This window comes from Muscardinus avellanarius (genome assembly GCF_963383645.1).
Source record: "Muscardinus avellanarius genome assembly, chromosome: 2".
NCBI classification, from domain to species: Eukaryota; Metazoa; Chordata; class Mammalia; order Rodentia; family Gliridae; genus Muscardinus; species Muscardinus avellanarius.
In genome coordinates this window covers 932,878-960,466 of record NC_137787.1, presented here as the reverse complement: position 1 = coordinate 960,466, position 27,589 = coordinate 932,878, and the positions used below count along the sequence as shown (strand labels likewise).

At 58.5% G+C, this 27,589-nt stretch overlaps 1 protein-coding gene across 1 annotated transcript in view; it reads left to right on the top strand.

Moving 5' to 3' along the window:
* CROCC2 (ciliary rootlet coiled-coil, rootletin family member 2) overlaps positions 1–27,589 on the top strand; it is a gene marked incomplete at both ends in the record, with an annotated part of 63,096 nt that continues 35,507 nt past the window's right edge. Inside the window, 14 exons of the mRNA XM_080720058.1 lie at positions 1–78; positions 8,438–8,588; positions 9,324–9,472; positions 11,146–11,252; positions 11,475–11,616; positions 14,230–14,333; positions 14,795–14,992; positions 16,468–16,729; positions 16,862–17,068; positions 17,256–17,446; positions 17,675–17,836; positions 19,868–20,012; positions 20,291–20,437; positions 20,610–20,840. Coding sequence (XP_080576184.1) covers positions 1–78; positions 8,438–8,588; positions 9,324–9,472; positions 11,146–11,252; positions 11,475–11,616; positions 14,230–14,333; positions 14,795–14,992; positions 16,468–16,729; positions 16,862–17,068; positions 17,256–17,446; positions 17,675–17,836; positions 19,868–20,012; positions 20,291–20,437; positions 20,610–20,840 — 2,274 coding nt within the window. The remainder of the gene's footprint in view (positions 79–8,437; positions 8,589–9,323; positions 9,473–11,145; positions 11,253–11,474; positions 11,617–14,229; positions 14,334–14,794; positions 14,993–16,467; positions 16,730–16,861; positions 17,069–17,255; positions 17,447–17,674; positions 17,837–19,867; positions 20,013–20,290; positions 20,438–20,609; positions 20,841–27,589) is intronic.

The window sequence follows — 27,589 nt, the reverse complement described above, 5'->3', positions numbered from 1 at the left end:
ATGAGCTCCTCCTCCAGCCAGGCTGGTGATGGGGAGACCATGGAACAGTCCCTGCCGGGGCTAGACACGGTGATCCAGGTCAGTGGAGTGGCTGCCGCCTTGAGCACTGCGGGTGGGACGCGGCAGAGGGGAAGGAGCTCTGCCCTGACTCCCTGGGCACTTTGCAGCACTCACGTGCTCACACGAACATGACCGCAGAAGTGCATACAGCTCAGACACGTGCGCACACGGACATGTGCACACACGCGTGTCCATGCAGGAGAGGGGCTGGGGAGCCCGGTCCCGCTCAGCAGTCCAGCTTACAGCCTGCTCACTCGGGCAGGAGGGACGGGTGACCCCTGCACTGGCGTTCTGGGCTCCTCCCTGGGCTTCCCTGGAGAGGTGCTGCCTTGTAAGGGGGGTCCCCAATGTCTGTCTGCAAGTTCCAGAAGCTCTACTTCTGCTTGTCCTCATAGTGACCACTGCAAGACAGCAGCATGGTGCTGCCACGTCCCTCTCCCTGCCCCTCCCCAGAGCCCACCATCGCCCACTCCTGCCTCCCCACGTGTCTTCCCTGCACCCTGCCACCTGGTCCCGGCGCCACGGCCAGACAGCCCCATGCCTCAGGGATCCCGGGAGACCAGACTGGCTGACTCAGAGCTGTTTACCAACTGAGCTTCCAGTCCCTCAACACCATGCTGCAGGGGCTGACGTGGCCCTCAATAAACAGCGCAGGTCCCTTGAAAGCAGTAATTGCCCTCGGGTGGCCGGCTGGCTAAATGATATGGCCGCGTCACCGTACACACGAGCACACATGCAGAGAGAGGCCCACACACGGACAGAGCACACCGCACAGGCGCCAGAGCTGAGTCAGGCGACAGGCGAGAGCAGCGCCCCGGCAGGGACTTCCACCTGCAGGGCCCCTCTGCCCAGCACCGAGGGGTCTGTCTGGGCTAGTCGATGACGGATAAGGGGCCGGCACACTACAGTCAGCCAGGTACTGGCAGCACTTGGTCCTATACGGTTCTGACATTGGCCATCTGAGGACTCCATCACCCCTGCAGATGCCGGGGAAACTGGAGCTGCAGCCTGAAGCACATGGCCTGTAGTTGCCAAGGGAGATACCCAGGATGGCGCTGGGTGCTTGGCAGATGTGGCTGAGGGGCTCTGCCATCTCCGGGAAGCTGCCATCTAAAGCCACGCAGAGCCTGGCAAGGTCCGCGCTGCGCCTAGCCCACAGCTGTGATTTGCACGGCATTCGATTGAGATCTGGAGACCAGGCCGGGTGAGCAGGCAGCAGGCGGGCGCCAGCAGATGCCCAGATAGGCCCATCCCGGTGCGGCAGAGCCCAGGGACCCTCGGGCCCCGCCGCCGCCCACAGCCTAGACGCTGGGCTGGGGAGGCGTCATCCCAGGATGAGCTGGACGCCCGAGTTCCTGCCGCTGCTCACGGACTGGCCCCTCCGTGGGATTTTATCCTGGGTCCCACTACTCAGGCAGGCATCCCTCATCGCTCTTGATGTCTTTTGCTTGTTGCATCTCCCTTTCTTTCTTTCTTCCTTACTTTCTTTCTTTTTTGGTGCTAGGAATTGAACCCAGGGGCATCCTCCCTCGAAGATACACCCCCATCCCTATTTTCCTTTTTATTTTGAAACAGTCTAAATTGCTAAGGCTGGCTTTGAACCTGTGATCCTCCTGTCTCATCCTCCCACTAGGGTTATAAGCGTGTGCCACTGCACCTATTTAATTATTTGGGATGTGCACTTGGCTCATTGATTTTCAGCCTTTCTTTTTTAATTTCTTTTCACGTTTTATGTGTGATAAAATATATATACCATAAAATTAATCATTTTCGCCATTTTTAAGAAGCATTCATCACATTTTTTAATGTGGTGGTCACACACACACACACGCTGTTGTGTGACCACAACCGTCCACCTCCAGAACACTTCCATCTTCTCAAAAGGAAACTCTGTCCCCCTTGGACACGGACTCCCGCCCCTCCCCCGGCCCTGGCTCCCACCACCCCGCTTTCTGTCTGTGTGAATCTGAGGTCCCCTCCGGGACCTCCTTTGAGTGGACCCCACAGCATCCATCCTTTGTGATGGCTTGTTCCTCTGAGTGCGGTGCCCTGGGCACCTGTGATGTAGCGAGTCCCTTCAAGGCTGTGCGGATGGACCAGGTTGCTTCTCTGTCCACCAGCAGTGGACACTGAGGCTGCCGCCACCTACTGGCTATTGTGAGCAATGCCACCACTGACTGGGGCCTACACAGTTGTCTCTGGTTTCACCTTGGAGGGTCACAGTGGATTTTCTGAGGAACAGTCACCTGTTTTCACAGCGCCCCCTGCCCATTCTGCCTACCCTTTGGCTTTAATGGACACATCTCCCTCTGCGTAGACTTGAGCCATGGGACTGGGCTCCCTCTCGCCACTTCTGACTCTGAACATGTGTGTGTGTGTGGGGGGGGGGGGTTCCTGACACCGACGGGGTGCCCCTGAGTCGACCCAGCTCCGACACAGCCTGGAGTTGGTGCAGACCCCACAGGCGAGGGCTCAGCCCCCCGACTGCCTCACGTCAAACACCAGCGCAAGCCCAGCACCGGTTCCCAAGCTCCTCCTCGGTGCAGAGACCGTGGGGGCCGCCTCGCTCACCCCATCACCCGCCTATTAAAAGACAGGATGAGGTGTAGCCATGGGGAAGGGACGCCAGGGCCAGGCCTGGGAGGGGAGCGAACCTGCCCCTCCGGTGCACCCCACACTCCCAGCCCTTGCCCAGAGTTCTCATGAGCATATCATTAAACTCAGCCGCCAGCACCCTGGACTTTCAGGGGTCAGGGCTAAAAGTGGCGGCACCCCTAGCCCGCCCTAGCCTTCCAGGAAACCAGCCCCCACTCTGGGGCTCCCCGCGGGGCCCAGGTACCCTCTCATTAGCATTCAAGGCAGTCTCAGGAGACTCCAGAGTGACGGCCAGAGCACCAACCCAGGAAGAGGAGCTGAGAGGTGGCGCACGCCCATCTCCAAGCCCTGAGCCACTTCCGAGCCAGACAGGGTCATGCTGGCCTAGCCCGAGGCCCCTGAACCACTGTGGTCCCGCGCTCACCACAGGCTATACCCTCCCGTTCAGGGCCCCCTACCTGGCTGTGGCCCAAGGCTGGCCCACTTTCCTCAGTGGAGTGTTCAGGCCTTTGCAGTCTGCTCCCGTTTACCCTGCCTGGCTCACCCCGCTCTGCCCCTCTCCCCCCTGGGGCACAGGCAGACTTTGGGACCTTTCTCCCCCTTCCTGCACGCGGACCCAGGCCCGTGTGGTCTCTTACCGACCCTCCTGCGTGGTACCTAACACCCAGGAGCAGGCAAGGAGGCAGCCCTCCCTCTGAGCTCCTCATTCAGAGTCATTTCTCAGTGAGTGAGTCACACCTTGGCAGGTCAGCTGGGCTTTCAGTTGTGCCATGGATATGTCTGAACGTGTCTGTGTGCCTGCCAGTGTGCTGGGGCCGGGAGCACAGAGATAAACGAGAAGCCCCCCTGCACACACACCTGCCACGCCTGCTTCAGCGCCTGGCCGGCTGGCCTTCAGAACCCCTGGGCTTCTTAGGCACTGAGGGACATGGGGATGCAGGAAGTGAGCCTTTACCACAGCGGTGCCCAAGCAGCAGCCAGGGGTGGCAAGCAGCTCAGAGGCAGGCCGCAGGGCGTCTCCTTCTTAAGGAAACAGCATGGCAGGGGCCTCCCACCCAGGCCTCTGCAGCAGCCGAGGGGAGGAAGGACTCAGACCGCTGTGGCGGGCTGGGCGGGGGCCGGGCCTCTGACCCGTTCTGCTAGTCGCCTGTTCTGGTTGTGGGGAGGTGGGGCCCCTAGGCACCTGGCTGTGTGCACTCCATAGAGAGAGAAGACACCACCCTGGGCATGTGAGCGGGCGACCCGGAGCGAGGCCCTAACCTGCCCAGCCTCCCTATTCCCCAGAGGAGGCCAGAAGCCTCCAGCTCAGCTCAACATAAGGGAATGTGCAAACGGCTGCTCCTTGGAAGCCCTAGGAGACCTGGGCCCACTGAAGGGCCACTTCGCTGTCTTACTGTGCGCCGCCAGGATTCCCAGGAGTTGGACAGGCAGCCTCCTGCAGTGCCGGCCACAGCCACATGGGCGCACTGTGGAACCCTGACTGCCCGGACCCATCCAGCTATCCAGGAGAGGGCTGTTCTCTGCTAAGCCAACCTCACCCAGCCCTGCAGAGAGTGAGGCCTGAGTTCCTTTCCTGGTTGCATAGGAGTCCCCGACTGGGCGCCCTTCACCCTCTGTGATTTTTAAATAGAGGTTTTGGTGACCAACTACTGAGGTCTTTTTTTTTTTTTTTTTTTAAGTACTGGGGCTGGAACCCAGGGGCATTCTACCTCAGAGCTATACCCCTGCCTTACTTTTATTCTTTATTTTGAAACAGGGTCTCACTGAGTTGCAAAGGGCCTCACTAAGTAGCTGAGGCTGGCCACGAACCACGATCCTCCTGTCTCAGCCTCCCAAGTACTGGGATTACTAGCGTGCCCACCACGCCCGGCTTCACGACTGCTGTCTTCCTCAGGTAGAATCTGTGTCCGGAAGGCTTGCCCTCCTCCATCCCAGAAGTTGCTGGGATCCTTTTTCCAGCCCGTCCCTCCTAGGGAGCAGCACAGAGCTGTCTACCTGCCCTGTCGTGGGCCACCAGGGATGGGTCTCCAGCTCAGCAGTAAAATGGCCCTTCCTGTATACATTTCAACTCTGCCTTGCCCCGCCTCCCTCAATCCCTGCACTTGAAGACCCCTGTGGGTCCTCAAAGAAGCAGGCTGTTGCTGCTGAAACGTGGGTTCCCAGGGGTTCCCGAGGCCACCCATGTGGGTAGGGAAGGCCTCTGCAGTCCCTGCTCTCGGGCAGGTCAGCTGAGCAAGGGGGCAGCACACCTCCCCCACCCCACAGGAGCTCCCTCTTCCTCGTGCATCCTGGGGAGGACCATGCAGGGCTCAGCTCTCAGGACCCCTGAGCACCAGCCCCCAGCGGAGCCGACTCAGGACAGGACAGCCCCACCCATGCCTTGGTTCCCCACGGGGGACTGAGCCTGCCCCCAGCCAGCTGACTTCAGCCTAGAGCCAAGGCCCCCAACCCTGCCCGTGGGCAGGAGCACCCTGGACCTGGTTCTGACAGCTGCCTAGGCAGGGAAAGACAAGGCTAGGACGCTGAGGGCTGGGGGAGGCAGTGCCCCCTGAGGTCTGGGCCCTGTGGGGACCCTGCCCTTTCCTGACTGGATCCTCCTCCAGGGCTTTTGACCCCACCCTGACCGCCTGGAAGGGTCACTTGGAAGGGTCAGGGTGTGGGGTTGGGGTAGGGGCAAGGGAAGCCAGGTTCAGGGGCGGGGGTGGAGCTAAGCATGGCCCCCCAGACCAGGCCAAGAGCAGTCTGAGCCCCAGAGCCTCGAGCAGCTAGAGCGCATTGTGGGGGGCGGGGCCTTTCAGGCAGGGCTCCACCCCGTGGGCTGTCTGACCCTGGCCTCAGACCTCTCTGCCACAAGGGGCAGGATGAGGGGACCCCTGTACCCACCTTCCAGGGAACTTCTGGCTGGTATCCAGGATAAGGGAGGGGCCTGAGGAAGGGAGGCTCAGCCACAACCCAGAACCACAGGCCGGGCGTGGTGGCGTACGCTTGTAATCCCTGTGCTTGGGAGGCTGAGACAAGAGGATAACACAGGTTCGAAGCCAGCCTCAGCTACTTAGTGAGGGTCTCAGCAACTTAGTGAGACCCTGTTTCCAAATAAAATGTAAAATAGGTCTGGGAGTATAGCCCGGAGGTAGAAAGCCCCTGGGTTCCACCCCCGGTACCACACACACACACACACACACACACACACACACACACAAACAGAGCCCCCCCCCCGCACCCCCCCAACCTGCGTCCACAGGAGGCCTGATGCCCGCAGGATGGGAGGTGACTTGCCTCAAGTGGCCACCATTCCTATGGGGCAGTTAGACCAGGAATCCATACTGTCCACCTCACTGGACCCCAGCCTCCAAGAGCCGTAGCCCCAGCTCTAGGATCCAGGAGGGCCAGGGTCACCACACCACTTGCCCGCTCACAGGTAGGGACAGGAGGTTCTGAAGACAGGTGACACCCAGGCCAAGGCACCGGCAGCCGTGGGGTCCCTCAGTTCTCTTAGGAGGATTCCTGCTCTGACTCCGAGGGGAGGTAAGAGGGTAGGGCTGTCCCCCCAGCCACCAGGGTGGGAGGCGGCGGTGGCCTGCAGCTGTCGCCCCGGGTCTCACACAGACGCGCTGGCTCCTGGCAGAGTCTTCAGTGCAGGATGAGCTGAGGCAGGAGCAGGGAACGACGGGGACAGGGCCCAGCTCCACTATGAGTCTGAGGTCTTTGGGAAACTGAGGTCCACCCCAGAGTCCCTTCTGCCTGGTCAAGGCGCCACGAGGCCTTCCGGGAGTCTCCCCACCGTCCCCGAGCCCCACCAGAGCCGGGCAGGAGAGGAAGGGGCCTGCCCAGGCTGCTGGGGGCAGGTGCACGCGACCCTGGAGGCAGAAGCTGGCTGGAGCGGCGTGGGAAGGGGGGCTGCGCCTGGTGGGTACCCAGTGGGGTTCAAAGCCCAGACCACAGCCCAAGAGGAGCCCTGGCCTGCCCTGGCCCCTCCTGCGCCTCCTGTTTCCTGGGGCGGGGCTGCCGGCACTCGACGCCCCTCCCACGCAGGGGTCAGGGGGAGGGGATGCATCCCTCCTCGCCCCTCCCCTGCCCTCCCCACACCCTCCCGCTCTGCTGAGCCCTTCACAGGCACCCGGCCACAGCTGGAACCCATTACGCCCCAGCGCCTCTCGGGACGTCTCGGCTAATAAGTGACCCTCTGTAAACGTTAGGAATGAGTCAAGTTCGTGCTGCGCCGCGGCTTTCCCGGCTTTCCCGTTAGCGGGTGGCGCCGCGGATGCCCGGGGGAGCACAGGGCGGCTCCAGTGGTGGAGGGGCGGCCAACTCTCATCCAAGGCCTGGGGTGCCGCTTACCACCGCCAGGGCTCCAGGTCCCTGCCCTGTGCGAAGCCAGCCGTTCAGGACAGACACTGGGGGCGCCCTGTGAGTCCCCTTCCTCACAGGAAGACCGCAGAGGTGCTTGGTCTGGGCACCAGGGTCCTTGCTGGCCCTGGGGGGGGGGGGACTCCACACCCTCTAACCCAGGGCAATACTGGGGAGCCTCCTGGGGAATGTGGAGAAGGGCCTCCCCAAGACCTCCCAGGACTGACTCGAGCCCTGGGGAGAGCCCTTTCCCCTCCTGAAGGAGGCCACTCGGGCCCTGGGCCTGGGCACGGTGGCCTTCGCCAACTGGCTGGCCTTCCCCGGGTTTTGGGGAAGCAAGATGGGGCCTCCAGATGCCGTGCAGAGCCTCGTCCTGGGCAGGCAAAGGCCAGCAGGGCGGGGTGATGTGTGAGAGGGCCCTGTGGAGGAGGCAGCATGTGCCCAGGGGCTCAGGACTGGCAGATGGCAAGCCCTGGCTGGGGTCCAGAGGAGGGGCGGGGGAAGCGGGTCGCATGGGGGGCCTCCCCCACCAACTGGGGCCTGAGGGGCAGAGCCCGGAGGCTCCTCAGGAAGTGGTGGGGGAGGGAGCAGGAGGCTGCTGCGCGTCACCCATGGGAACTCTGGGTGGGGAGGACTCGGAGCCCCAGTGTGGAGGACACAGAGAAGCTGGGAGCCAGAGGATGGAGCATCTGGGACTGGGGGACAGGAACTGGGAAGCCATCATTCTCAGAGGCCCTTGGCAATTGTGGGTCCCTCTGAGTCTCTGACTCACGGCCTTAAATCCAGAGTCCCTCCTGCAGAGGGGCTGGGGGCCGCTGGGGGCTGGCTCTTCCTGCAATGACAGTCTGGAAGCTTCCCTTCCTGCTAGTGTGGTAAGAGCCAGTCAGCCTCTAGACACTGAGAAGAAAGCGCCTAGGCCCTAGAGGGCCCACCAGTGCCTTCCCAGCTGCGCTCTCAGAACCTGAGCCCGAAGCCAGCGGGGCCTTCTGCCTGGACTCCCCGTCCTTCACACCAGCCCAGGGACGGCTGGTGGGGTTCAGACTCTTCCACTGCTCACTATGTGTGCAGCGAGGTCCTGGGTGGGCCAAGACGTTGGGTCTCTCTGTGGACCAGAGGCACCAGCCTCCCAGTGTCCAAGAGAGGACATTGCTAAGCCGGCTGCTCGGCCATGCCACTCAGAGATGGCGCAGGCCCAGAGACCAGCGCGGGCTGACATCTCCTTCTCTCCACTTCCCCAAACCTGCCTAGGGGGGTGGATGTAATCCCACTGTACATGTGGGGAAACCGAGGCACGTGCCTTGGGTGACCTGCTTGGCCTCACCCTGCCCCTCCTGGACACTTTGCTCTCTTGGGGTAACTCTGGGGTGGCCCTGCTTCTCCACTGGGCACATGCCAGGGCCTGCTAGCGCCAGGTGTCTCTGGGTTGTTTTCTCAGAGGCTGGAGGACACCATCCTGAGCCCCACAGCCAGCAGGGAAGACCGGGCACTGACCGTGCGTGGGGAAGGCCGGCAGGCCTCACCCACCCCTGTGCCAGCCCGCATCCGTGAGATCGTGACCAGGAGCCTGAAGGAGGGGCCTGCCCAAGGTGAGGGACTCGGGGCAGCAGGGGCACAGGCAGGCCTGGGGCAGCATGCTGGAGTCCAGCCGGGTGGCCCTGCCCAGGGACGACACGCTTGCTCTCCAGCCACGCCCTTCCATGGGGTGGACCCCACAGGGCGCACCCTGGGCACGTGGAGACTCTTCTCACTAGAGGGTAAAGGTCGGCCCTGGTCAGGACACAGACGTCCACCACCACTCCTGAGCTTTGCTGGGTCCCTTGCCCTGTCTCCTCCGCTCTGCATCACACTGCGGCCGAGGGACTGGCCCCGAGGCTTGGTCCCTGCAGAGACCACTCTGCAGTCAGGCCACCTGCCCCAGTGTGAGCTTGTACCTCCCTCGGTCTGGCCAGGGCAGCACTTTCTATACTGAAGGTCTGTCCTCCTTCCCAAAGGACCCCAGCAACCACCATGTGTGTGGTATAAGCAGAGAAACCCCACTGCGTATTTAGCAGAGCTGCTGGTTCAGGGATGAGGTCCCCTACCCTGTGCAGCTGTCTCAGGATGCCCGGCTCCAGGCCGCCCACACACACTTGCACTAGTGGGCCTGGGCTTGGCCTGGGCACAGGTCTGAGTGTGTTAAAGATGTGGACAGGAGGTGGGGAGGCGAAGCCCGCGGTTAAGCCCCCCCACGTCCTCTCCCTGCCCTCGGACAGGCCCAGGCATGGAATTACAGGTGGCGCCCTGGCCCGGCTGCCCACACTGACCTGGTGCTGTGCCCACAGGGGTACAGGAGCCGCCTGCCACCTTGGCCCACACACAGGAGGAGAGTGCACTCCTGCAGGAGGAGCTGGCCCGGGTGGAGGAGCTGCTGGCCCAGGCAGGTGCTGAGCGGGATGAGCTGGCCAGCAGGTGCCACGCGGTCAGTGAGCGGGTGAGTAAGCAGCCTGGCCCTCTGAGGCTCGCCATGGTCCTGGGGTCACACCCGAGGGGCCATCAGCCGGCTCACCTCTAGGGAGGGCCGTGTCGCCAGCAGCACAGATGGGGAAACCGAGGCAGGCGAAGCAGGATGGGTGCCCCCCAAAGCTGTCTCCCCACCTGGTCGGCTCTCAGTCCCAGAGCCTTGCCCAGCAGTAGGGGCAGGAAGCCCACTCCTGAGGGGAGGAGGAGCAGGCAAGGGGCCGCCTGGCCCGGGCACAGCCTCTGGAGAAGCATTCTGGCGGCCGGCCCTTACACCCCGCGGGTGGCCACCCTTCAGACCCCAGGCCTGGGCCGTGGGCCCGGTGCTGCCAGGTGGCCTGGGGGCTGCAGCCTGAGGCAGAGAGGCGAAGAAACCTGGCCACAGCCCGTTCCTGTGCCGGCACTCCCAAGCACAGCAGCTTCTGAGCAGACCAAGGCTTCCGGCAGGCGAGGGTGGCCAGGTGCAGGCTATTGGGGCTCAGAGCCCCTGACACTTGGCCCAGCCCCCACCATGCCATTCCCAAGCTCTTCCTGAGCCCGGTGTGGGGACAGGTAAGGTAACAGGCTCAGAGTGGGTCAGTGCCCACTGGGGCCGCACCGCCAGGGCTGGCCCAGACCCGAGCCAGATCCGCTCTTCCTGTGGTGTGTGAGCAGGGCTAGCACAAGAAGCCCAGCGAGCTCCAGTGGTCCCGGGGGCTCCCAGGATGGGGGCAGCACCAGTCCTGGGACGCCCCACCCTCCAGGGCCCCCAATTCTCTGTGGCCCTGTTCCTCCATGCTTGGCCTTCATAAGGGAGAAGCCCTGTGTCCCCACCCCGGAGCTCCTCGGGGCAGGACAGTGAGAGGCCCTCATCCTGATCCGCCCAGAAGCAGCCTCAGCCCGGGCAGCTGCCGCCTCTTCCTTGGCTCTGCAGCCCTGGGGGATGGGGCGGAGGGGGACCTTCCTAGCACTGGGCGGAGATGTTGGGAAGAGGCCGAAGGGACTAGAAGCCGCAAAGGCCGGCGGCAGATTAGTAAGCCCCGTGAGTCAGCGTGACCATGATGGTGCCCGCTAGGTGTGGGAGCTGGGATGGGACTCCCGCAGCCCTCGCCCCGGGCCCGGGTCAGGTCTCGGCCCCACTGCTCATGTGGCCCTGGCAGTGGGTCCTGCTGTGGGCTGCTGGGCCCAAACCCCATTCCAGATATGGGGTGCTGCTCTGGGTGGCAGCCTGGGCCCTGGGGCACATGGCAGGCAGGTGTGTGACTGTCCACTCCTGTCCCTTCCGTTCAAGGCCTGGGAAGGGGGATGCCCAGGCTCATGCCCTCTGAAGGGATGGCCCCAGAGAGCTCTCAGCTCTCACCCCTGAACCCTGAGTTCCCTGCCCCGCTCTGACAGGTGGGCAGTGCCGGCTGCTGGGCACAGGGCCTCAGTTTACCCTGCTGCCTCTGGGTGGGAAGGGCACATGGACTCAGCCAGTGTGCCTCCTCTCCTCCCGCTTCTGCCAGCCATGGAGCCGGCATAGGGCAGACCGGGATAGCAGCTGTCTGGCCTGGACCCAACCCCAGCCCCAGCCCTAGCCGTGATCCCTGACCCTGCCAGGGGCCCTCTTTCCCACCCCTGCCCAGTGGGCTGGGGACCACAGACCAGGTGGATGCCGCCCCTCTCCAGATGCAGGCCCGGCTGCAGAGCACCGAGGCGCGGCTGCGGCGGTCAGAGCTGGAACACAGCATGGACCTGGAAGAGGCCCTGGGCCGCCTGGAGGCCTCGCAGCAGAGGTGGGGCTGCAGGCCGGCAGGGCTGCGGGGAGCGCGGCCTCTGCCACGGGAGGGCCTCTGTTCCCTGACTGGGAGCATCCCTTCATGGCCTCTGTGTGGCCCCCCAGGAGGTTAGCGCCGCGTGGGGCAGAGCTGGGGCCGAGCTCCATTTGAGCCCTCGATTTGGGACCCGGCGTGGCTAAGGAGGGGCCAGCACCACAGCTCTGGGTTCTGTCCATCCAGGAGCATCGGCCTTTCCCAGGTGAACGCGCTCCTGCGGGAACAGCTGGCGCACATGAAGAAGGCCAATGAGCAGCTGGCCCAGGAGCTGGCCAGGACGACGGGCAGCGTGCTCCACCTGCGGAGCGAGCTGCTGCGGAGGGAGGTGCGCTCGGCCGAGAGGCCCAGCCTGCTTCCCTGAGCCACGCGGGGCCGTGCTGGCCCTTGCGGCTGCCAGTGGTGGACAGGCACGCTGACCTGACACAGCCTCCTCCTCTGCCAGGCTGGGCACAGCAGGCTCTGGAGTGAGGGACACCCCGGCCCATCCTACAAGGGAAGGCCGAGACCCCAAGAACGAGAGCCTGGCTCCGTGCAAGCCTGGCTGTAGGGAGGGTGCCTTGGAGGGCCGGGAGCACCCGGCTGCTCCTGCAGCGATGCACTCCCAGCCTAGGGCTCCGAGCCCCGTGCTCCAAGGTCAGCCCCATGGGAAGGAGAGGCCAGGGGCTCTGGTGTCCCCCGATGAGGAGCCAAGGGGCCGGGGGCGTTCCCACAGCCCTCCCTGAAGGGGTCAGCATGCAGTCCAGTGTCCGTCTGCTGTGTGCAGTGGGCAAGGTTTCTCCCCTGAAGCCACCTAGAAAGTGGGCTGCGTCCTGGTCTTGGGCGGGCCTCCCCACCGGTGTCTCCTCACGCCCTTCCCACATGGAGTCAGGCAGGAAGAGCAGCCCTGGGGCCACCCCGGGGAAAGCCCCAAGCTGTTACTTGGCAGCTGCCACTATGACCTTCTGCCCCCCCCCCCCCAGGGCTGCACAGGAAGGGTGTGCCCCAGGGAGCCCTCTGTCACCGCAGGGTCCCCGGTGCAGGAGGTGGTGGAGACAGCAGAGGTGGCTCCGGCCGCAGCTCGGAGGGCCCAAGGCTGACTCAGTTCAGCCTCTTCAAGGAAGGGTCTTGGTTCTTCCTAGAGCGCTACCCCTGCTGGCTCCCCAAGCTGTCCAGGGGCCTCCCCTGCCCCTGGGTGGCTTCTCCCTGACCCCTTGACGCAATAGGTCTACGCACTCTGGAGCTCTGCGACCTCGGCCTCGCTCTTGGGTTCTGAGCTTTCCTGACGCGTGATTTCTTTTTGTTTATCTTGCTCGAGGCCTTCGCTGCTGGGGAACAGGCCTGGCCCCTGCACCTCCGGGAGGGTGTGGCCACACTTGCTTGCTGTTCCAAGGGTCTTCAGGAGTGATGGCTGCTTCTTGGCAAATATCCTGCCCTAAACTCCTGTTCTTGAACCTCTCGGTCATTCACCGTGCGTGTCACGGTGGTTATCGTACAGTCTGTGTCAGATGTTCCGACGCCTGCCGTTCTGCGAGGTCGGGTTCAGGAGTTTCTGTCGGGTCTGGATTGTGGCGCTCTGCTTCCTTGGGTTTTGGTTATTTTTTAGCTGAGAGCTCTTAATTCCCTGAAGCCCAGGGTAAGTGTAGCATTCTCCAGAAGTGGCTCTCGGTGCTTCCGATGGCTGCATGGGCTCAGCAGGTGCTCAGCGTGGGTGTGCGCGAGCGCTGGCCTGTGCGCCCACTGCCCACTGTCCAGTCTTGGTGCAAGTCCACAGGAGAGAGATGGCCTCGTCCTCCTCAACTCCAGCTCCACATGCGTGTGTGTGCATGACATGTATGTGAGTCTGATGTGTAGAGAGTACATGACTGAGGGTGTGGGCGTGTGTAACGTGGGTGTGGTGAGCACGTGTGAGTGTGTAGGCATGATGCAAATATGTGTGAATGAGCATGCATGACACGTGGGCGTGGTGGTGTGAGCGTGACCTGGGCGTGTGAGTGCGGGTGTGGTGTGTGTGGTGTATGTCTAGGCATGAGGGTATTGGGGTGATGCGTGTATGTGACATGAATGTGAGTGTGTGAAGCCTGAGTGTGAGCCTGTGTGACGTGTGGGCCTGGTGTATGTGTGAGCATGTGGGTAAGAGCATGTTGGTGTGTCTCAGCTCACCCACCTGTCCGCTCACCTCTGCTGTCCAGAGAGCAGCGCTGGGGGCCATGACTGTGCAAGGACGCCCCCTGAACCGCTCGCCGAGCCTGGACTTTGCTCTGGCCCAGTCCCTGGGGTCAAGGAAACCCCGCCCAGTCGCTCTCTTGGTTCCAGGCCCAGGGCTGGTGTGAGCGTGCCTGCATGCTGGGTGGCCCACCTCACTTAGGAGGCGTCGGGTCGGCAGCCTCAAGCCCTGCAAGACAGGTGCCTGGGTGTCTGGTCCCTGCGGCCTGCAGTGGCCTGCAGTCAGGTATACAGAGGGGTGGCCCTGGGCACAGACGTGGGGTCTGGCCAGGGACCCATGGCTTCTAGAAGTAAGTTGTGCGGGCTTGGCGGGCAGACGTGGGGGCCACCTGGAAGTCCACTGAGAGCTGCCAGAGCTCAGCAGGCAGGGCCAGGCAGGGGCACGGGGACCACTGGGTGTGGCCCTGAGGTCCCAGAGGCACAGGAGGGAGACCTCTGCTGTCTTGGGGACCTGATCCTGGTAGCAGCCAGCAGCCCGGTCCCTTTATGGACCCCCCCACCCTGATCAGCAGGCAGGTGCTGGTGCACCCCCATTTCCCTGGGCTGCCTGGTGGAAGCTGACTTGCCCTCTCCTGGGGCACAGCGCTATCCCGGGGTGGGGGTGGGGGTGGGGCGCACAGGCTCCTTGGCCTGTAGGAAATGGGGGCCTTAGGACTTGGCTAGGAGGTGGCGCTGCTTCGGCATGACACCTGGGAAAGTGGGCACCAGCCTTACCAACACGGCCACTGGGTTTCAGGCCCAACCGCTGGGCTCCGGGCAGCCGCGGGACTTCCTCCTGCTATGGAGACAGGCCGTGGCACTGCGGGCACACCTGGCCGAGCTGCGGACAGCCACTGAGAGGTGAGTGTCAGCTCTGGCCCTCCCGGCACCACCGCTCTGGCCTGCGTGGCCTCGGGCTGGCCAGCAGGCATGTGGGCAGCGGGGAAGGACCAGCAGGCAGAGGCAGAGGGGGACATGGGAGCTGGAAGAGTGCAGAGCAGGTGGGGTGCAACAGGAGGACTCCGCCTGTGGGCTTCGGGGTCCAGCCAGCCCTTGCCGGGCACATCACGAGAGTCTGTTGTGCGGACACATCTTGGCCCCTCTGCACACAGGAGGCTGAGGCTCAGGACTGTCCTGTCCGGTCTTGCCTCAGACCCTGCATTCCTGCAACTCTAAGACATGAGCTGGGGACCTCTCCTGGCCTGGCCCTGCCCCCCTACCCTGGGTTGGCACCGCCTGGCCCTGCCCCCCTACCCTGGGTTGGCACCGCCTGGCCCTGCAGAGGGTCCTGAGGCTCAGCCAGAGGCTCCTCTGCCTTCCAGGAGCCTTTCAGACATGCAAGCAGACACAGTCAAGGCGGCCCGACGCCTGCACACGGCCTGCCTGAGCCTCGATTCCCACCTGCGTCTGGCAGCCAGCACCACAGTGGGCGCCCTGGAGCAACGGCTGCGGGACCAGGTCGGGGAGATGCTGCGGCTGCAGGGCCGCTGGGATGCAGAAAAGGTGGAGCTGCAGGCCAGGTGGGCCCCGGCCTGGGCAGGCTGGCAGGGCGGGCCGGAGAGGGCTCCTGAGGGGCGGCCACACCCCCCTGTGCAGGTCGGAAACCTGACTCTTCCCAGCCCTGACCACAGTCCCAAAGCTGTGGAGTGTCCCCTGAGACTGATGGCCCAAATATGAGCCAACCCCCTTGAGGAGAAAGAATGGCCCTAGCTTCAAGGAGCCCGCCCCAGTGTACACCTCTGGACTGAGGCTGGTGCCCAGAGGCAAGAGCGGTCTTTGGGGGGAGCTTGCTATGGGTAAATCCTCAAGGAAGCTGAAGCAGGTAGGGAGCAGGCTCCCTCCTGTCCCCTGTAAACAAGACCATTTTCTCATCCTGGGGTCTGTGAGCCTCAGAGGAAGTGTGAAAGGTTCTGGACGCACCGCTGGGGGGTCAGAAGTCTCTGGAGGTAGCTCCCAGTGAGGGCTAGCCTGCTGACCACGGGCCCAATGCCACCAAACCTGGGTAGCTCTGCCACAAACACCCCACCATGCTGACAGGCATGAGCCCTCCTTGCCTGGAGTGAGTCCAGTGCCCACCCAGACAGGATGTGTGTGGGTGCCCAGGGGATGCGGGGAGCAGCCCAGGGCCTGTGGACGGTGCCACAGGAGCCAGGGCCTTTAAGAGTGCTCCCAGGAAGGAAGGAGGAGCTGCCTCACCACCAGAATGATGGGCAGAGCAGCTCCAAGACAGGAACCTGCTGGGGCCCAGGCGGGAGGTGGGCGCCCTGTTTGCTATACTGCAAGGGCAAGGCAGGCCACTGGGCAGCCACTGGATGTGAGGCCGGAGAGCTGGGCCTTGAATGCTGAGCTTGGGGTCTGTGCTTTGCTCTGGAGATGGTAGGGGCCACGGGAGGTTCTGTAGCAGGAGAGGCATGAGAATAGGCCTGCTCAGGCCGAGGTGTGGCCCCACATCACTGGGAGGCTCTGAGAGTGAGCTTTACACTGCTGTAACCAAAATGCCTGGTAGGAACAGCTTAGAGGAGGGAAGGTTTACTGTGGTTCCCAAGTTCAGAGGATTCAGTCCATGGTCAGCCGGCTGCATGGTTCTGGTCCTGAGGGAGGCAGGGCATCAGGCTGACGGGTGTGGGGAAGGAGGAGAGCTGCTCCACTCATGGCAGCGGGAAGCAGGGGGTGGGCAGAGAGCAAGAGCGAGAACAAGAGTGAGAGTGAGAGAGAGAAAGAGAAAGAGGAGAAACAGAGAGAAAGAGAGAAAGCAGCTGGTGAAAAGATAAACCCTCCCAGATCACAGGCTCAGTGAGCCACCTCTTCCAACCAGTGCCACCTCCCAGTCCATCCTGCCACCGATGGTTTAATCCAGGATTAACCTGCTGAGGGCAGTCACTGCAGGATAGCTCGCCTCTGAGCCTGGCTGCTTGGGGACACTGCTTTCAGCATGAGCCTGGGCAGAGCCAGGACACCCTCAGGGACCCTCACCCCCACCCCGACCACCCCCCAGACTCTCGGAGCAGACGCAGCTGGTGGAGAGGCTCACGGAGCAGAACGCGCGGAGGGAGAGGACCATTGCTTCCCTCCGGACAGATGTCCAGAAACTGGTTCGTGGGGCTGGAGGTGGGGGAGCTGGGCAGTGGGGCTGTCCGCCTGCCTGGCTGAGGGGTCTCTACCTGCAGGAATCCCAGCCCCACAGGAGTACCCTAGCCGTAGAGGATCTGAGGGGCGAAGTGGAGTCCCTGCGGCAGGTCCTGGCCAGCATCACAGAGGTGCGCCCTGTCTTGAGTCCTGGAGGGGCAGGCTGAGGTGGCCTGCAGGGACCAGGGCTCCAGTGTACCCTTGGGACACCCTGGAAGGCCCCACTTGGTCAGAACCCTGTGCTCTCTCCTCTGTGCCCTGAGGTGGCCCAGTCAGATGCCAGGTGCCCCGAGCTGGCCTGGAGCAGCCACACAGAAGGCCGGAACATGCAGAGCCTACTTGGAAGCCCCCCACGTGCCATGTCCCCCCACCGGGGGCTGTCCCCACCACGAACATGCTCCCCACCTAGCCTGGACCCTGCACTGCAGGCCGTGCGGATGGCCATCGAGCGGCGACGGCAGCGGGAGCAGGTGGGGGCCACTGCCCATGAAGCCCCCAAAGGCAAGGCTGCACCCTGGCCTCTCTGGGGCAGAGTCTGGCTGAGGAGCTGGAGCAGAGCCTGCCCTGGTGGTCTGGGCCTGGGCCCGGCAGCCTGGGAGGGGCCTTCTGGGGGAGGGGAGCCCACAGGCTTCTAGGCTCACAGGGCACCACCGGCAGGCACTACGTTTGCAGCTGCGGTCCTCCCAGGCCGTGGCAGCCGAGCTCCGGGAGCAGCTGGCCAAGGGGCAGCAGGAGCTGCGGGCCTCGCAGAGACTCCTGCAGGATGGGACTCAGGACCGCGAGGACCTCTTGGGCCAGCTGGAGGCCCAGCTGGAGGCCCAGAGGCAGAAGGCACAGCACTGGCAGACGTGAGGTCTTGGGTGATGGCAAGCAGGGCCAGTGGGATGGGGTGCACAGGTGGGGCCTCCCGCAGGGTCTGGGGAAGTGGCCGGACCCTCCTGACCTCCTTCTATCCATTGTGGCCTCTAAGAGCCCACGCCCACTGGCCCTGCTGACCACCTCCTAGACGCACAGCTGAATCATGAATACATCCAGTGAGGTTAGAGGGCCACCCCAACGCCCTGCCCTGCTCTCAGGGAGAAGGTGGCGCTGGAGACTGTCATGGAGGAGCTGAGAGCACGGGCCGACACGGTGGAGGCGGACAAGCAGAGGCTGGAAGCTGCCAACACAGAGCTACACAGGAGCCTCCGGCTGTGGGCAGAGCAGGGCGACCGGAGTGGGCGTGAGCTGGAGGCCAGGTGGGCTGCACCCAGGCCCCGAGGGGCAGAGGTCCCTCACTGGGAGGCCCACCACCCACACACAGGCTGTCCCTCACTGGGAGGCCCACACACACCCACACACAGGCTGTCCCTCCACTGGGAGGCCCACACACACCCACACACAGGCTGTCCCTCACTGGGAGGCCCACCACCACACACACAGGCTGTCCCTCTACTGGGAGGCCCACACACACCCACACACAGGCTGTCCCTCCACTGGGAGGCCCACACACACACAGGCTGTCCCTCACTGGGAGGCCCACACACACCCACACACACAGGCTGTCCCTCACTGAGAGGCCCACCACCCACACACAGGCTGTCCCTCACTGGGAGGCCCACACACACCCACACACAGGGCTGTCCCTCACTGAGAGGCCCACCACCCACACACACAGGCTGTCCCTCACTGAGAGGCCCACCACCACACACACAGGCTGTCCCTCACTGGGAGGCCCACACACACCCACACACAGGGCTGTCCCTCACTGGGAGGCCCACCACCCACACACAGGCTGTGCCTCACTGAGAGGCCCACCACCCACACACACAGGCTGTCCCTCACTGAGAGGCCCACCACCACACATACAGGCTGTCCCTCTACTGGGAGGCCCACACACACCCACACACAGGCTGTCCCTCCACTGGGAGGCCCACACACACACACAGGCTGTCCCTCTACTAGGAGACCCACCACCCACACACAGGCTGTCCCTCACTGGGAGGCCCACACACACCCACACACAGGGCTGTCCCTCACTGAGAGGCCCACCACCCACACACACAGGCTGTCCCTCACTGAGAGGCCCACCACCACACACACAGGCTGTCCCTCACTGAGAGGCCCACCACCACACACACAGGCTGTCCCTCACTGGGAGGCCCACACACACCCACACACAGGGCTGTCCCTCACTGGGAGGCCCACCACCCACACACAGGCTGTCCCTCACTGAGAGGCCCACCACCCACACACACAGGCTGTCCCTCACTGGGAGGCCCACACACACCCACACACAGGGCTGTCCCTCACTGGGAGGCCCACCACCCACACACAGGCTGTCCCTCACTGAGAGGCCCACCACCCACACACAGGGCTGTCCCTCACTGGGAGGCCCACCACCCACACACACAGGCTGTCCCTCACTGGGAGGCCCACCACCCACACACACAGGCTGTCCCTCACTGAGAGGCCCACACACCCACACACACAGGCTGTCCCTCACTGAGAGGCCCACACACCCACACACACAGGCTGTCCCTCACTGGGAGGCCCACCACCCACACACACAGGCTGTCCCTCACTGAGAGGCCCACACACCCACACACAAGCTGTCCCTCACTGGGAGGCCCACCACCCACACACAGGCTGTCCCACTACTGGGAGGCCCACCACCCACACACAGGGCTGTCCCTCACTGGGAGGCCCACCACCACACACACAGGCTGTCCCTCACTGGGAGGCCCACACACACCCACACCCAGGCTGTCCCTCACTGGGAGGCCCACACACACCCACACACAGGCTGTCCCTCACTGGGAGGCCCACACACACCCACACACAGGCTGTCCCTCACTGGGAGGCCCACCACCTACACAGAGGCTGTGCCTCCAGTGGGAGGTCCACCACCACACAGGGCTGTCCCTTACTGGGAGACCCACCACCACACAGGGCTGTCCCTCTACTGGGAGGCCCACCACCACACACACACAGGCTGTCCCTCCACTGGCCGGGCTGTGTCCTCACCGGGCTTATCTTGTGAGGCAGAGCACCAAGGCTGTAGAAGGCACTGCTGGCCCAAGCCAGGCATCTCAACCCAAGCTCCCCTCTCCCTCCCCCCATGGCCCAGCCCTGTGCACACGCACCCTGGACTCCTTCCTCTTTTGGAGGGTCCCAGGGCTGGGGGGCTGCTGGAGGCTACCCTGTCCGCAGACCTCATGGGTCTTGGGGTGGTCTCGGCTTGCCTTGAGGTGACCTCACTCCCTCTGCCCTCTGCCCTTGGGCCTCAGCCAGGGGCGACTGGAGCAGCTGGAGGGGAAGGTCTCTGGGCTCAGGAAGGAGCTGGCCTTGGCCCGGGAGGCACTGAGCGCGGCGCGGCTCCAGAAGGACGTCGTGGAGAATGAGCGGGAGGGCCTTCGAAGCGCCCTGGCCCGGGTAGGCCCTGCCCTCCGCACTGGCCCCCAGGCCTCCCCCGCCACTTAGCTCTCAACTCTGCTGGCTGTGCCTGCTCCTTAGGGTCCCCTCCCCTCGCTGGGCCTCAGGACCTGGGGCCGCTGTCCCCCAGAGTTCCCCACTGTGGGGTCCTTCCACCGTGCCCCACTAAGTTTCAGCGGACTCACCTCCATGACCCAAGCTCCCTCTCCTGGGCCACAGTTCTCTCAGGGGGAACCTGAGAGGCTCTCTGGAGCACCCCCGTGACTGCTGTCCCCCAGGCTGAGTCCAGCAACGCTGACCTGGAACTGCTGGTGGCGCGGCTGAGGTCAGAGGGGGTAGAGCAGAGGGACTCACTGGCCAGTGTGGCGGCCCTGATGGAAGGCCTGGCCCAAGACAAAGGCTCCCTCAACCACCAGGTGCTACAGGTGAGGCCAGCCTCAGTTTCCCCAGGTGGCTGCGAGACTTCCCCCATAGATCCTCTCCCTCCCTGGACTGGGCCCCACCCTCCCCAGCAGCAGGTGTTGGGGTGCCCTGGCCAGGCCTGAGGGAGGAAGGCAGGGCATGATGGGACGCGGACCCTTCTCATCGGCCGGGCAGCTGGAGCAGGAGCGGGAGCAGCTGCGGGAGCAGCGGAAGGCTCTGGAGCAGGAGCAGGCGGGCGCCAGGGAGCAGCTGGCGCAGGCGGGGCAGCAGCTAGAGCACCTGCAGGCTGAGCGGAGGGGCCTGCAGGAGGCCTGCGGGCGCCTGGAGCGGCGGCAGGAGCAGCTGGAAGGGCAGGTGGCTCTGCTCAGGCGCGAGAGGGCCCAGCTCCAGGAGCAGGTGGGCCAGGTAAGGCGGGCTGTGGACAGGGCACCATCCTGCCTGCGCTCCCGGGGCCTTGCAGCCATGGTGGATGGCGGTGTGGGCACCGGCACTCTCTCACCACAGTGCCAACTGAAGGCCAGTCCGATTCCCATGGGGCCAGGCCCAGGGGACCCAGGGGAGGCTCCAACCCCAGGACCCGAGGTTCCATATCCCCAGAGGAGGCAAGAAAGTATCTCAGGGTTTTTTGTATTTGTCAAGATTTGCTTTATGACCTAAAATGTGATCTGTTTTGGAGAAAGCGCTCTGTGCTGATGAAAACACTGTATTCAGCAGCTGTTGGATGGGCGAAGTCCATTTCACCCACGGAGTAACTTAGTGCCCGCGCCTCTTTGTTGACGTTTGCTGATGATCGTCTAGCTGGAGTGGGGTGTTCAAATCTCCTGCTGTATCATTAGAGCCTATCTGTCTTTATGTCATCTAGTGTGTGTTCTATAAAATTGGGCCCTCTGACATTCAGTACGTGTCTATTTATAATCGTCATAGCTTCTTGATGGACTGTACCCTTTGTCACTATTGCAGTGAACCTCTTTGTCTCTCTGTCCTTTGATTGGAATGGCATTCTCCATCCTTTCACACTGAGTCCATGTACATCTTTACCGCAAGGTGAGTTTCCTACAGAGAGCAAACAGCTGGGTCTTTTTTTTTTTTAATTGAATCTGCTCATCTGCATCTTCTCTTTAGATTTTGGATAATTTACACTCAATTATTGTTAAAAGCTCAGTCATTTTCTTGTTTGGCTTTGGGTTGTTTTGAATAATCTACGTTTCTTTCTTCCTTATGCATCGCCCAGGTTATTGTGTAAAATGGCCACATTTGATTCTTCCATATTTCTCTTCTGCTTAACTAACTCTTCCGGTAAGATTTACTCCTCCACATGTTATTGTGATTGTATTTATTTTGCTTCCTTATCTGGGTGTAGGGTTCCTTTGAGTATCTCCTGTAATAATAGTTCAGCGGTCATAAATTCTTTCAGCTGTGCTGATCTTGGAACGCCTGTCTCTCCTTCAATTCTGAGGGGTAACTCTGCTGATACAGTCATCAAAGCTGGAGGTTATTTTCTTTCACGGCTGGAAACATCATTCTGTGCCCTGCTGGACTTTCGCGTTTCTGCTGAGAAATCTGCTGTTATTTTTATCGCTTTACCTTTGTAAGCAGCTTGGTGCTTCTCTCTTGTTATTTTTAGTAGTACCTGTTTGTTCTATACTGTTGGCAGTTTGACTGTAATATGTTGCGAAGAAGCTCTTTTCTGGTCGTGTCTATTTTGGCGTTTATCTAAGTACCTTCACTATCTGGATGTTCATATCTTTCCCAGAACTCGGGAACTTCCTGCTATTATTTCACTGAATAGGTTTTCTGTGCCATTGCCTGATAGCCCAACTCCCTCATCTAGTCCTCTAATTCATAGTTTGATCTTTTAATGTCCCAGAGCTCTCACATGCTCTGTTCAGAGTTTTTTTTTTTTTATTGCCATGTGAATGTAATCACTCAGCTACCTGCCCTTAAGCGCTGGCATTCTTTCTTCACCTGATCTAAATGATCGATGAGGCTTTCCACCAAGTCTTTTATTTGACTTCTAAACCCTTTCACTTCCAAGATCTCTGTTTGGTTGTTTTTCAAAATCTCTCCTCTTCATTGAGTTGCTGTGTTCATTTCCTATAATATTGGCATTTTTACTTCATTCCTGCTTATTTGTACCCTCTTTGAATTCGTTAATTATTTTTAAATTAGCTTTTTTAGTTCATTCAGCATGTCATCTACTTTAATCTTCGAAATCAGTTTCTAAAGAGTTAGCTGTCAGAGGGGTCATGTTGTACCTTCCTTTCATATTTCTTGTGTTCTGATATTAAAATGTATGTGTTGTTGGGATGGAACTTTCTTCCTCTTTTGTGTGAGGACCTCCTCAGTGAGAAGGCTTCTCTTAACAACATGTCCAGGGAAATCAGTTTGCATGTAGTGTTGACTTATTTTTTATTTCATTTTATTATTTTTATTGAGTGCATTGTAATTTTATAATTTTAATTTCAAATGGAGCCCAAGTGACCCACTCTCACTACAGATGTCTCGAGAGTGGGGACCATTGTGGACAGCTGTGTCAATGGGGTGCAGCCTCTGTAATTGTCAGTGCTATACAGTCTACAGGTGTGGAAGCCACCTGTGCTTAGGCTACTTGTAGGTGTGGTGTGCCCAGCAGCTGTGCTTTCTCTTTGCTGTAGCAACAGCAGAGAGAGTTGGACACCTAGGGTCAGGACTGCCAGCCTTTCCCAGCTGTGGCTGCTCGGGCCCAAGGAGTTGCTTGGAGGCTTTTTCCCCTGTTCTTTCCATGGAAGCATTCACCAAGGTTTGAGCAGGACTAAATCATGGCTGCATTGAGTTGCAGTTTTTCACAACCGAGCTGGGTATAGCTCAGTAGCAAGACACCCAGAAAACATGCTCAAAGCACCAGGCTCAATCCCCAGAACCACTCAGAAAGGAGACAACCGGCAGTACTACAACGATCACATAGCAACAAGTGTGGGGTGGAAAGAGAGTCTCGGCAAATTAAAAACCGTTCCCACCACAACACCAAAACTAATAGGAGAGAGGGGCAAAATAATGCAGCAAAAGTTATTGATTCATAAGGACAACGACTCTTTAAAATACCTACTGAGGAGGCCCAAACAGAAGCCTCTCAAGTTCAAGGGAAGCCCAGACAACTCAGCAAGATCCTATCTCAAAATAAAAATTAAAAGCTCAAGAAGAGCTTAAAAATAGAAAAACAATATTTAAATATAATACAAGGGGAAATGGTGGGAAAATTTTGAGAAGAGAAAAAAATCCAATTAATTACTTTTAAAGTTGGAGGAGCCAGGTGTAGTGTGCACACTTGTAATCCCCGCACTTGGGAGGCTGAGACAGGAGGATCGCACAGGTTCGAAGCCAGCCTCCACTGGCTTAAAGAGACCCTGTTTCCAAATGAAAAATATGAAATAGGTCTGGGACTGTAGCCCGGAGGTATAAGGCCCCTGGGTTCCAACCCCAGTACAACAACAACAACAAAAAAAAAAAAAAAAAAAAAAAAAAAAAAGTTGGAGGAAATAAGATAGAGGAAAAAGAAAAGAAAAATAAATATAAAAGGAGAAGAAAAGAGAGGAAGAAAGAAGCAGAAGGAAGATGAATGCACCTGGCCACAGCACCTGCACTGAAGCGGGCAGTGGCGGATCCCACACATTCCCAATCCTCACTCCAGGGCCCAACACTTACCTCCCACAAGCAATAACACACGACCTCTTGTCTCCTCACCCATAGATGGCTTCCCATGTTGATGTCTGTTATGGTTAGATATACAGCGTCCTCTGAAGAACTCATCATGTGTTAATGTTCAGAGTTGATATCATTAACTCATAAGGCTTGTAATCTCATTAATAGATATTCCATTATGATTGATCCATTGGGTGGTAACCTAGGCATGTAGTGTGTGGCTAGAGGTGGTGGGTCCCTAGGGGTGTGGTCCTGGGGATTGTTCTGGGGTCTCAAATCCCTTTGCTTCTTGTTCTTGCTTGCTTTTGGCCTCCCTGGGGTGAAAACTGAACACCTGCTCTTTCTCTCTGCTTCCTGCGGCCACATCCTGAGCTCTGCACAGCTGGCCTAACATAGACTGAAACTTCAGTCTCCCAAAACTGTAAGCAAATAAATCTTCCTTTAAGTTATGTGGTCAGTTGGTTTGGATCACAGCAGTGAGAATTCTGGCTGAAACAACACCCTGCGTAGAAAGCAACCTCTGCGCCCTTCTATGTTACAGACGCACTTCCCACCACACAGCTCTCAGTGGTTTACTTCAGAGCTTTCCCCATAGCCAAACTAGCTCTCAAGGCCACTGTCTGCAGAATCAGTGTATGACATTTGCTGCTGGTTGCCACAGCCAGGAGACTGTAGAAACCCCTGGCTTCCACAGCAGTGAGCTCAGACATGACCCTCTCAAGGTTCTGTGCTGGGGATTAGAGAGTGATTTCCAGCGCTAGTGAGCTGAGTAGGCTCCAGGCCCACTGTCTACTAAACTGCTCTGTCTACTAGACTGCACTTCTGCATGGCTCTCAGCCCGTGCTGGCCATGTTTCTTGGGTCTCTCCCTCTTTCTTTCATTTCTTCCCCATCCTTTGCACTCTACCAGGGGTTCTGCCCTGAGGCCTCTTTCCCACCCTCCATACGACTCTCCAGAGTCTGTTTTTCTTGATTCTCTGTCTGTTCACAAGCAAAATCACACCTTCCCACAGCTGCCCACATCAAAGAGTAGGTGCCTTCCAATTGTTTCACCCTCTTTCCTGGAGTAGTTGATCACGGGTTGTTTCCAGACTTCCATCTTGGAATCCATCGAGAGCTCTCATTCTTCTTGAGTAACTGTGTAGGAATGGAATCGGAGCCACTGTGTGTGAGTATGCTGGGCTTTGTCAGAAGCTGCCACGCCACTTTCCAAAGTGGCCCCATCACGTCACTCAGCTGCCAGCGGCACTCGTGATTTTAGTTGCTCCTTGGACTTGTCAGCACTTGATATCATCTGTCTTTATGTTTTGGACATTCAGCATGTTCCGTTATGTGTCGCTGAGCTTAAATTTGCATTTTCCTCATAAATGGTAGTGTTGAGTACATTTGCATGTTTTATTGAACATTTGTGTCTGTTCAAGTCTATTGGCCCATTTTTAGAGTTGGGTTTTTATATTTTGGTTGTGGATACAGAGATTCTACATATATTATAGATAGAGGTGCTTTGTCAGACAGATGCACACAAATACTTCCCCAGGCTTGGGTCTTCCCTTAACTTTTTTTTTTTTTTTTTTTTTTTTTGGTGGTACTGGGGGTGGAACCCAGAGGCTTTCTACGTCCGGGCTATACTCCCAGACCTTTTTTATATTTTATTTGGAAACAGGGTCTCACTAAGTTGCTGAAAGCCTCACTAAGTATCTGAGGCTGGCTTCGAACCCGTGCAATCCTCCTGTCTCAGCCTCCCAAGTGCGGGGATTACAAGTGTGTGCCACCACACCCGGCTATGACTAGTATTTTCTGAAGACATGTTTGCCCAGCACAAGGACAAGACGGTAACCTCTTCTGTGTTTTCATCTGGCTTTCAGCTTAGTTCTTTGATCCATTTCAAGTTAATCTCTGTGGTTATCCAAGTATTTTCTCCAAACCAGTAGCATATGTGCCACTTGAGGACTTGTAAAATGCAAATTTTTATGCCCCATCCAAGACCTACTGACTCAGAAACTCAATGGGTAGCACCAGAAATCTGGACTTTAAATAGTACTGCAGGCAATTCTGGTGCACACTGAAGTGGGAAAGCCAGGTATATGGGGTAAAGTGAAACTAAGGTCCAATTGTTTCAGCACCATTTTTCAAAGAGACTCCTCTCACTCTTAAATTACTTTGGCAGCTTGTTGAAAATAAATTGAAGTATCTGTGCAAATAAGCCCATCTATTTATTCTTTCACCAAACCTTCTGCCCTATTTTAACTTTTCAGTAAATCTTGACATTACATACCATGCATATTTCTACCTTGACTTTCTTTTTGAACTTCTTTTCTGTCCTTCATACTTTTCATACCCATCTATTTTTTTGGAATCTGCTTACCAATTTCTATCACCACTGCCATTTTTTAAAAAGCTTGCAAGGACCTTGACCTGTTGACTTCATTGTGTTAAATTTGTCAATCATTCTGAAGAGACTGGACATTTTAGCTCAATTGGCCTTCTTTCCATTAATATGGTATATCCATGAATATGAAAAACCATCTATTTATTTAATTCCTCATAGCTATGTTTAAGGTTTTCAGCATAAAGGTCTTGCCTATTCTTGATAAGAGTCACTCAATTTTAGTACTATTGGTTATTTAATTTTATTTTCTATTGTTTACTGGTATATGGAAATATAATTTCTTGTAGTGATGTTGAATCATGTAACCTTGGCAAAATCACTTATAAATATGAGGGCTTAACATTTAGGATTTTTGCATCTAGATTCCGGAGGAATATTGGTCTATATATTTTTTTCTGTTAATGACTTTGTCAGAATTAGAATCTGACAAACTATATATAGGATGAACCTTAGAGTAGCAATAATTTAACTTTTTTACCTCAATACTTTTTATTTCCAGTTTTTCTCTTATTTCACTAAGACCTGCAAAACAGAATTGAATAGGAGTGGTAATAGTTGCCATTTTTCCAATAAATACAATCATGGAGAAAGAACTCAATATTTTACTATTAACTATGATATTATCTATGCACTTTTCATAGATGCTCTTTATCAGATTGAAAATATTATGTTTCGTTTTTAGTATACTGTCAGTTTTAAGAATCACCAAGGGGCCGGCCATGGTGGCACACGCTTGTAATCCCTATACTTAGGAGGCTGAGAAAGGAGGATCTGGGTTCGTGGACAGCCTCAGCCTCAGCTACTTAGTGAGGCCCTCTACAGCTTAGTGACCCTGTTTCAAAGTAAAGGAAAAAAATAGGGCTGGGGGTGTAGCTCGAGGTAGAATGCCCTGGGTTACATTCCCAGTACCTAAAAAAAAAAAAATCAACAAGGTTACTGAATTCTGCTGAATGATTATTCTGCATCTATTAGGATGATCATATAATTGTTTTTCTTATTTTGCTAATGTGATAAATTATACTGGTTAATATTTTGAATGTTAAAACAATAGGTATATTAAACCAATATTGCATATATACTTGGTCATA